The sequence below is a fragment of the Myotis brandtii genome, unplaced genomic scaffold, assembly GCF_000412655.1.
Source record: "Myotis brandtii unplaced genomic scaffold, ASM41265v1 scaffold144, whole genome shotgun sequence".
Lineage (NCBI taxonomy): Eukaryota > Metazoa > Chordata > Mammalia > Chiroptera > Vespertilionidae > Myotis > Myotis brandtii.
The window spans coordinates 1,985,964-1,996,478 of NW_005355159.1; the positions used below are offsets into that span (position 1 = coordinate 1,985,964).

At 49.2% G+C, this 10,515-nt stretch overlaps 2 protein-coding genes across 5 annotated transcripts in view; both read right to left on the bottom strand.

Annotated features, from left to right (window-relative positions):
* Nucleotides 1-5,106, bottom strand: part of FBXL22 (F-box and leucine-rich repeat protein 22) — a 10,224-nt gene extending 5,118 nt beyond the window's left edge. The window contains exon 1 of the mRNA XM_005861136.2: nt 2,961-5,106. Coding sequence (XP_005861198.1) covers nt 2,961-3,295 — 335 coding nt within the window. The 5' untranslated portion in view covers nt 3,296-5,106. The remainder of the gene's footprint in view (nt 1-2,960) is intronic.
* A 3,711-nt stretch (nt 5,107-8,817) lies between these two features.
* USP3 (ubiquitin specific peptidase 3) overlaps nt 8,818-10,515 on the bottom strand; it is a 103,043-nt gene continuing 101,345 nt past the window's right edge. For all 4 annotated transcript variants that reach the window (XM_005861084.2, XM_005861082.2, XM_014535492.1 and 1 more), the window contains one exon: nt 8,818-9,591. In XM_005861084.2, the coding sequence (XP_005861146.1) occupies nt 9,426-9,591 (166 nt within the window). In that variant the 3' untranslated portion in view covers nt 8,818-9,425. The remainder of the gene's footprint in view (nt 9,592-10,515) is intronic.

A 10,515-nucleotide genomic window follows, 5' to 3' on the forward strand; every position in this document is an offset into this window, starting at 1 on the left:
CCCAGGAGCCCTGGGAGGCGGTGCCGGACCCGTAACAGGAGGAACGGCCCAGCGACTTGAAGGCACTTCCTGGCTGCGATGCTGCGGCCGGGAGCCGAGCCCGGGCTGGGGCCACATTTCCCTTCCCCGTGCCGCACTCCGCGCGGCTGCTTAGGCCCAGGAGCCCCGGTCTTGCTGGGACAGAGGCGGCGCTGGGTCCTGGAGGGACATCTCTCCGCGCTCGCTGCCTTCCGTGTGCGCGAGAAGCGGGCGCGGCCCGGCCAGGCCGCCTCTCCTGGCCGCGGAGGAGGGAGGAAGAGCTTCCAGGGGGCCCGGCGTAGAGACAGGCCCACTCCCGCCGTGAGGAGGGCAGGCTGGGGCTCTGGCTTCTAAACCCTGGTTTCAGCTCAGCTGAAGGGGCAGTCATTGCCTCCCCACTGTGACCCCAGACGACAAACCAGGCCCAGGGTGCGCAGTCAGGGACAGCGGTAGCCTGTCCAGGAAGACTGGAGACCCTCTACCCAGCCTTGCCAGGGCCTGATGGAGCCAAGTTGGACTTGCCTGGTTGCGGTGTGCCCTGGGCTAAGTCACTCAGCCTAATGTTCCGGGTGGGCAGTAGGGAGGGAATAATGCCAGTGGGGATATGAGGATTTTTATTTGGGGTGTAGAGAGAATGGGTAGTTGTAAACACAGACTGTTCCGGTCAAGAAGGACCTACGGGCCTGGCCAGTGTAGCTCAGTCGTTGAGCTGCAGCCTATGAACCAGGAGATAATGGTTTGATTCCCGGTCGGGGGCACTTGCTGGGGTTGCAGGGTGAGGGGTGTGCAGAAGGCAGCCAATCAGTGATTCCCTCATCATTGATGCCCTCCCTCCCTCTCCGAAATCAATAAAAATATATATTTAAAAAGAAGAAGGACCCCTGGTGGGCACTGGCCTTGGCTCCCTGTAAGCAGAGGGAGGAGTTGAGAGGGGGAAGTCCCTGTCCCTTGCCCCATCAGCTTCCCCAGTCCCTTGACTGCACCTGCCTAGGCCACATTTCGAACACTGAACCCTCCCCGCCCTCCCAGGTTCACATGTCTGCCTTAGTCTTCACATCAGCCTCTGTACCCTTGGTTTTGTGAATGAAGACACTGGCCCAGAGAGCTCCAGTGACTTGCCTGTGATTGATTTGCTGGTTTGACCCAGGACAAATGTCTGAACCTTGTGGAGCCACCTCCTTGTGTCAAGTGGAAGAAATTGTTACCTTCAGGAGGGTTATGGGGATTAGGTGTTTAAGCCCCAAGGGTGGTGAGTGATCCCTTCCTCTAAGAACCTTTAGAATAATCCTGATGCAGGAAGAGACCGGAAGGAGAAAGAGCCAACTCCCTCCCTGCCCAGCCAGCCCCTGCTGTTCCCACCACCAGCCCCGCTGATGCCAGACCAGCTTTGATGATACTTATCTATATGCACTACATGCCAGTGCTGCTGTGTCACTTAACCCTCCTATCCTGTGAGATAGGCGACTTGTCCTATTTTACAGATGAAGAAATGAGGTTGAAAGTTTAAATACTTGGGTTGGGGTCACATAATCGGACAATAGAACTGGGGGACTCAGCACAGAACCCCAACCTCCAAGCCCTTGCTGCACCCATATAGGAGCCTGGGAGGCCCATTCCACACCTTGCTGGTTTGGGGGATTAGAGCAACTTCAGGGCAAGCTTTCTGCCCCATTTGTATCACCCCCCCAGTCTGATTTCTGGGCCTTGTTAAACCCATCAGAATGGCCTGGTCCTGTGAGGGCCTAGTCCTAGCCTATCTTGTTTTCTTCCTACTGCCTTAAAAACAGGTGGGCTACGACACCATTTTCTTCTATTCCTGTCGTGCTGCCTGGCTGGCCCAGCCTAGTGTTAGTAGCCAGCGGCTGCCCTGCCCGAAGGCAGGACGCACTGTGAAGGCCCTGGGAGAGCCTGGCTGAGGAAGTCTGTGTTCTTGCTCTGGGCAGGAGGCTGTGACCACAGGGAGCTGGCATGTGGCTCAGCCTGTCTGCTGTAGGGTTGACGTATCGAATACAGGGTGTATTTGGACATACTTTTAACAAAGATATTCTATCTGAAATTTAAACTGGGAGTCTTCAATTTTTATTTACTAAAATCTGGCAATCCTAGATTATGGGCAAATCATCCGACCTCTTAGAGCTTTGGTTTGAAAAATTAGGCTAAAACACCCTTCCCTAGGAGAACTGTGCAGATTAGTACGTTTCTACTGGGGAGACCATGACTACGTATCACCACCCCTCCCCTGAGTCTGGCTGGGTTCAGCTAATCCAGAGCATCCCAGCTCTCCTTCTGCAGCTGCAGTTCATGACCCCTGGGGTTTGCTTGCTGGAGGGAGGGAGAGTGTGTGTGTGTTGGGGGAGGGGGGCAGGGGGGCTGATTGCTGAATCTAGGAATCTTTTTATGAAAACCCTGGCTCAGCGGGACCGCCTAGCACGTAATGGCTGCCAGGGAGGACAGCGCCTGAAGGACAGCGCAGCTGAAGCCAGTTCTTCCTCTGCTCTAGGACCTGTGAGGCTAAGAGGAGCTTGTTTCCTCATGATTTTATCCATCTTCTGGGGGCTGTGCTGTGGGTGGGCCTAGAGCAGTGGTTCTCAACCTTGGCTGCACATTAGAATCACCTGGGAATCTTTTTAAAATCCTGATTTCTGGGCCTCATCCTCCGGAAATTCTGTTTCTTTGTTATGGGGTGGGGCCACAACATTAGTAACAAAGAAACAGAATTTCCGGAGGATGAGGCCCAGAAATCAGAATTTTAAAAAGATTCCCAGGTGATTCTAATGTGCAGCCAAGGTTGAGAACCACTGCCCTAGAGGGTCTGCCTTGGGCCTATTCTGAGGACCCTGGAGGCAGAGCCATCTAGGTCTTGTAAGCTGCTCTTCCCTGCTCCCCGGAAGCCTCCTAGAGCTCTGGATGCCAGGGCCAGCGCTGCTCAGGAGGCGACCTACCTGTCGCACACCTGGAGGAGGAAATCATTGACCAGGCTCTCATGCCGGCTGCAGATGGTCCTCTGGAAGGCGCTCTTGAGCCAGTCCTCAATGCTGCACACCTGCACGCGGCTGGAGTGCCAGCAGATGGAGAGGTTCCTGAGCATGGGGCTCAGGAGGAAGTTGTCCTTCTTGAGTTCTGCGAGGGAGCGAAAGTGCAACAGGGGCCAGAGCGCGGGGTCCTCAAACACGTCCTGGAGCTGGGGGCAGGTCCTGGCAAGGTTCTTCCTGCTGTCCTTGTCCAGGAAGGAGAAGAGGTGCAGCAGGCATTCTCGGTTGAGCTGGGTGATGTGCATGGTGTGCAGCAGCCACGGCGTGTGGCTGGGGCCCAGGGACCTGACCTACCTCCTGCTCCTCCCCAGCTCTGGGCCCGTGGACATATATGGTTGTGGAATGGGGTTTATTTTGGGCTAACAACTGGTGCTGGAGCTGGGGGGAGGGGGGGCAGTATCAGACATACGTGCAGCAGTCTGTGTCTCGGCTTATGTTCAGAGGAATTGGAAATCCTGGCAGAAAAGCAGCCTATTGAAGTTAAATAGTTTCCTTAAAAGGGATTTCTTTTCCTTTTAGCTGACAATGGTGTTCAGCAGTGAGCTCGTTTGGCTTTTCCCGAGGCATTTCATTCTAGGTGGCTAGCCAGACCACCTCTGTCCGGGCTTGCAGCTCTGCGCACGGAGGGACTCTAACTGTAAATAGGATCTGCTCTTCTCTCCCACTGAACATCGGAGTTTGGCCCCACTCTTAGTAGGAAGAAGCCTGTTGTCTGGAAAGAGCTTAGGGTGACATCTCCTGAGCTGTGAGCAGACACGGATAATGCCTCTCCTGCTTTTACTCAGTGGTGATGGCTTTTCCAGGCTGGGCTGATCTGCCTTCAAACCCTGCTGCCCTCCACCAGGCAGAGGGGTGTCCCGGGCCTCCCATGGGCTCTGCTTTTATCCCGAGTTGTTCCTAAAACATTTACCTTCAGTAGCTTACCTTTCTGTGTCATGTTTTAAATTTACTTGCTTTACCTTTTTCTAATGTGTCCTATTGTATCTAGCCTGTATTTCCAAAACACTCAGGATGGATAAAGTAGCTCTTCATACAAAAGTGCGTGAAACAACTTTAGGTCAAAGTATTTTAGGCCGAGTTTTCCCTTTAAGCGAACCTCCCACCATCCTTGTGAATGCCTTAGTTCCGCTTAGCAGATTGCATGGAAGTCTTTTCCATTAAGTTCTCCCTCCTAAAGTAACCCAGACTTCTCAACACATGGATCCATTTCCTAACAGTGCTTGCTCGAATCCGTTCTACCCTGGACTCTGCTGTCATTCCCTGCTCCGAGGGCCTGGCTTTGTGTACAGGGTGGGTGGGTGGTTGGTGCAATGCCGATAGTAAAAAGCTGCGTCGGACCACAGGAGTGAGGCGAGCAGCCCTTTCTCCCTCTGCTGGACCAGGGAACTCCACCTAAGGGGCTACCTTTCTTCCTTCTCCCATTTAACTGGCACTGGAAGGAACAGGAATTCTTTATTTCCAGTTTGTAGAGTAAGAGAGAGGAAGCAACTATGCTGGACCCCCTTCAGGAACTCCAGCTTGGTCAGGCCCAGTGCAGCTTTGCCTGCCTTTAAAAGCGGATACAGCTGAGGAAGGAGAGGATTCTGACCAGCTCCCTTGCTCCTAGAAGCCAGTCTCAGCTGTCCTCCGTTGAGGACGAATTGGCAAAACAGCTACAAGGAAGCTTTTATCAAGGAAAGGGGAACTAGCTAATATTTCAAGCTAATCATTTTAACTGTTAAAAATGACAGCTGAAGGCCCTCTTTGGGCTCTAGCTGTACTTCCCCACTCAAAAGGTTCGCTGCAGCAGCACAGACGGGCTTAATAGAAAGCCGTATGATCGTCACTTCCCCTCCCGAAGCCTTTCCAAACCAGCACTTCTCCGAGGGCTGACCCTGGAAATAGGCAGTTCATTCACTTAAAAGGCAGGGCTGTGTGAGCCACTGGCCACTGGGAAGGGTCATTCTGGTTTGTGTGGCTTCCAGCCTGCATCCCCACCACCCTGTTGGAGCGGCAGAACCCGGCAGGGACTGTCAAGAGCAGCGGTTCTCAACCTGTGGGTCGCGACCCCTTTGGGGGTCGAACGACCCTTTCACAGGGGTCGCCTAAGACCATCGGAAAACACATATATAGTTACATATTGTTTTTGTGATTAATCACTATGCTTTAATTATGTTCAATTTGTAACAATGAAATTGGGGGTCACCACAACATGAGGAACTGTATTAAAGGGTTGTGGCATTAGGAAGGTTGAGAACCACTGGTCTAGAGCCTGGCCCCCCCTGCTCCTCCGGGAGGGGGGCTGTAGGACAGGCCTCAGAATGCAGGGTGGGCCCACATGGCATGCATTTTGGCAGGGAGGGGTCTGGCCCAGGCCTGGGTTGTTAATGGCAACAGCGCCTTCCTCTTCTCTGTGTGGAGCTTGGCTCCTTGGCTGCAACAGCAGCAGCTGCACAACCTCTGACCAGCACAGCTGCCAACTTGTGATACGGGACCTGGAGGCAAAAGCTTTTGGGCTGCAGGCACCTCTGTCTTCAGTTTTATTTTTTTTCCTTTTCATTGAATTTTATGAGGGAGACATTGGTTAATAAGTTATATAGGTCTCAGGTATACAGTTCTAGAATACATCATCTGTATATTGTATTGTGTGTTCACCACCCCATGTCTTCAGTTTTAGAAGACTTATAGGAACAGGCCAATAAGTAACAGGAAAACCATGGTATGGACACAGGGCAGTTCTTGTTTTTTTGGGTTTTTTTTCTGTTTACAGGGGACATGGGCAGAGAAGGTAGTATTCAGTAGCTTACTGTAAAGCAGAATGTTTAACAGCTCTTACTTGCCTTCTTTTACTTAAGATCAGTATCCTTTGCTCAGAGTCCAAAACCTGGTTCCTCAGGGTCGAGTCTAGCTGTAAAGGAGGTGAGCCGACCTCATTTCTCTAAGGTCAGCTGGCCCAAGGAGAGACAGGGTGACTTCATTCCGCAGTGAGCTCCCACAGGCTCCTGACGGCAGCACTGGAGGGTCTCTTCCCACCACCACCCTGACCCACAGGCCACCTCATCGGGATCCACAGTCACCAGCAGCCCCGGATGATGAGGGTTCTGTAAGGATTTACCACCTGCTGACTGACAAGGCCCAGAGCTTGAGGGAGGATATTATTATTTACTTGGCTCCACTGAAAGGTGTTCAGAAATAATAGTCGAAAGGAAAGAGACCAGACTTTTAATGATACTTTCCATAAAACAGTTCAGGTTGGTGAAGCAGAAAAGGGATGTGATTACAATTTAAATGAAATCAGTCACTTGCACAATTAATCCTCTCGGCATCATACACACTAGGTTTTAATGGCAAATGATTATAGCACAGCCAACACGTGCGGAGGGCGGTCTGGAGTCCAGCACACTGACCTGAGGGGGAGGTGCTGCATCTAGGCAGCGAGCAGGGACCTGGGCCACAGCATGACACCCCCCGCGCCCACCTCTCCCCATGCTGTGGGCGCGCTCCTGTGGCTGCACTTGGGTCACGGCGACCCATGCCCTGGCTGCAGGAACAGACGGTTCATGCTCTTTTCCAGGGCCTGAGGGAAGAGGCCACTTCAGCAACAGAGGGGACGTGAGAGAGGTTAGGGGAGGGTGGAGGTTGAAGTGGGGTTAGTAAATCTAAATAGACGCATGTACACTAAACCAATGAAGGAGAGGTTTGGCTTTAAGAAATAAGTATGTTCCCAACCCCAGAAACCAGGCTGCTGAGTAGGTTCCACAGGTGAGATACACATTTAACACTCAACCAGGGCCAGTACACTTGACTGGTTTAATTCTGTTACATTTGTCATCACTATACACTGAGTAGAATACAGTGGATTAGCAAAGGTTTCTCCACCATGGAGAGAGATTTGTGTTGCCACAAACTGTTCTATCACCCACCTAGGTGGGAGGACTTCTGAGAAAGGTTTCTCGTCCAAGGAGCCACGTGACGGCGTGAGGCCCTGCCTCCGCAGAAGCTCTGAGCGAGGAGCCACACAAGCCCGAGAGAGCGTGGCACAGGGAAAGCCCTGAAGAGCACAAAAAGGTCAGCTTTTAAAAGAGGTGTGATAAGGCTACACAGTTAAATTTTAAAATACAAACAGGCACATTTACATCACTGGCAGTAAGCGCACAATTCAAATGGGTCCAATCACTTTTCCGAAGAGCCTTCATGATACTCAAACAGTTCTGCTCAAGTAAAATCAAGCAATAAAAATACTACAGCAATTCAAAAGAGATGTGTGCATCTTTTGAGCCAAGAGTGCCAGCCTGTCTGAGGACCACTTCCCCCAACAAGTGGTCTGTTGTAGTCCAGTCTGCTGCTAGATTCCATCTGGTATAAAAATACAGCTCTTCCCCATCACCATCAACACTGCCCAAGGCTTTACTGCTGAAGCAATGGCAGCTGCCCACTGGGAGACTCCCGACCTGCGTGCAGATGCTAGAAGTTACAGCTGTGCACCTTCTACAGTAGAAAAGCCTGGGTTCATCAGAGATGCTCAGCAAGATCAGAGTGGTGTTAAATTAAGGTATTGATATGTTAGATCAAATTAAGTGAAACTAATTTTTGTAGATCAAAAACAATTTCACATGGTTCACATAATGTAATTTAGCATTGTGAACTATTTTAAATATGTTCCTCTTAATTATCTTCTAGACTAAGTTGTAAGACCTAAACATGACGGCAAAGCTTTTTTCCTCTGGAGTGAAAACTTGGACCAGCACCGTCAGAGAAAACTACAGATGATGGAAACGTCTTGGGTCTGCGCAGTCCCATGCCACGTGGAGTGACTGAAGAACTGAGTTCTTTAACTTTAGTTAAATGTGTGGCTTGTGACCACTGTCCTGGATAGGTCAGGGTTAGACATGATCTCAGTTTGCTCCTGGTCATGCTGAAGTGTTAGCGGATGGGAGCACCTTTCTATTTACTGGGTGGGATGCTACCTGATTCACAAATTATTGAATAAAGCCAATTAGATTTTTTTAAAAAAAAGAAGTGTTTAGTGCAGCGGTTCTCAACCTGTGGGTCGCGACCCCTTTGGGGGTCGAACGACCCTTGCACAAGAGTCGCCTAAGACCATCGGAAAACACATATATAATTACATATTGTTTTTGTGATTAATCACTATGCTTTAATTATGTTCAATTTGTAACAATGAAATTGGAGGAACATGAGGAACTGTATTAAAGGGTCGCGGCATAACGAAGGTTGAGAACCACTGGTTTGGTGGATATGGTCTGCTCTGAGGGAATGTGGGATTTAACATGGGATTCTAGTTCCAAATTTCAATTTGAGTTAAATTTGAATAGTGCTTGTACCAATTTTTCCTGAAAATTTAGAGAGACTACTGAGATAGAAACTACTTATTCAAAGTGAGAATACTTTCAACCTGCTCTGCTAAGTTGGATAGGTCAATGAAATAGGGCCATAAAGACTCATTTCCTTCTGTAGAAGCAGGGCCCACAGTGTTACCTGAGAAGTAGGTGGTCAAAATAAACTCTGCAGTTGGGCGAAGTCAGACCACAGTGACATGCAGTTATCCCCAGTGCTACAGTGAATGGGGGAGCAGATGCTGATGCAAACAAAGCCATGTTCGCATCTCACCGGGAGCACCAAAACCATGTAGCTGAGTCAGAGGATTTTTTAAACACTAAATGCATTTGGTCTTTTCTGTACTCCTATCTTCTCCATGAAAACACACATTAAAAATATACCTCAAAACCTAAAAACCAACAGAGTAATTCTTGAATTTGCAGTACAGATATCACTGAACCAACAAAGTTATTTAGTTCGTGCTGATAAATAGCAGCCTTGAGAAATACAAGAGCATCAGTTACCTGGTCTACTTCATGATGCCCTCTGTTACCTTTACAAGCAGAATGAATGATTCCTGAGCAGTCACTGAAATCTCATGGGCCACAGATTACACATGCACGTGATTCTTGATTCAGAGTCAGCCTGGTCTCCAGCGCAGCTGTGCAGAGCAGCAGGCAGCCGCAATGCTCTCCAGTCAGGAACATGCCTTACTGACAGCATGTGAGAGCAACAAAGCATTGATGTAAATGTGCCTCAAAGTGAGAACTGAAACATTAATATAAAAACGTCCAATAGAACTAAGTTCTTGGAACTACATATAAAAACTGAATTATTACCACTAAAGCAGCAAATCAAAATATCTGCTGAGGTTTTCTGGTAGAACTAAAAAAAAAAAAATTAGTTGGTGCCCATGTTCACTACCATTGACAAAATAAAACTAAACCCCAAATAGGAAATTGAAAAGTGCATAATGAAATTAAATCTTGGATCAAGTATTTACGGAAAATTGGAAATGTTTGTCCGGCATAGTTGACGAGTAACGATTTAGAGGAGGTATTAAAGTTTATCCGACCCAGCTCTGGCCTGGCGCTCCACGTAGAAAAGGATGTAGGCCTTGGCCTTCACCACGGTGTCTTCCTCCGTCAGCGTCACAGTGCTGTCATTGAAATGGAACCAGCGGCCTTCGTGAGTTGCATATGCTGTGTAATGTCCAGAACCCACCCTGTAAGGAGAAGTCAGAAGATAAAACTTTAGTAAGTGCTATAATGGAATAAACTCTAGAGAACTGTGGTTTAAGATGGTTTACTGAGCTCACATGTTTATCCTCAAAACCCACTGAAATGACAAGGCAGAGACTGACACTGGAACCAGAAGTGGAAGATTTTCTAGAACATAAAGGTGTATTCATGGCACTGGATTAATGGAGAAACTAGCTGAGTAATGCTCAACCTAACAAGCACAGGCTAAGACCTATAGGAAACATAGAAAACAGAACCAGACTTCCCATTAGAGTTTGGGGGGGGGGGCGCGTAACTGAGCTTAAGAAAGTACGTAGCTCGAGGAAAGTGCCTTTCCCCTACTTTGGCCATCAAGGGCTTTTTTTCTGTCAGCATGACCCACCCACTCTCCCAGGCAGAATAGCCTGCAGGTATAACAGAGACCTTCACAACTGTTAGAAAAACCCTTACCATCCTATATAATCCTATATAATCCTATCTAATAAAAGAGAAACATGGTAATTAGCCGTATGGCCGCTACCCTTCCCATTGGCTAATCACTGAGATATGCAAATTAACTGCCAACCAAGATGGCAGCCGGCAGCCAGGCAGCTGACGTGAACAGGGAGGCTTGCTTGCTCCAGTGACGGAGGAAGCCAGGTTCCCCGCCTGCCTTGCCGGCCTCTCAGCTGCTCTCTAAGAAACATTGTAACAAATATAGAAGCTAAACAAAACCCCAGAAACCTGCTTTAGTCAGCTGGGCTTCAGCCAGCTGGACCGCAAATTGTATCAAATACAGAAGGTAAACAAAGGCCAGAAACCTGCTTTCAGCAGCCGAGGCCTCAGAGCTGAAGATAAGCCTCAGAGCTAAAGCTGGCTCAGAATTTTAAAAAAAAGGAAAAAAGGACAGGTTGGGAGCTTCAGTCACC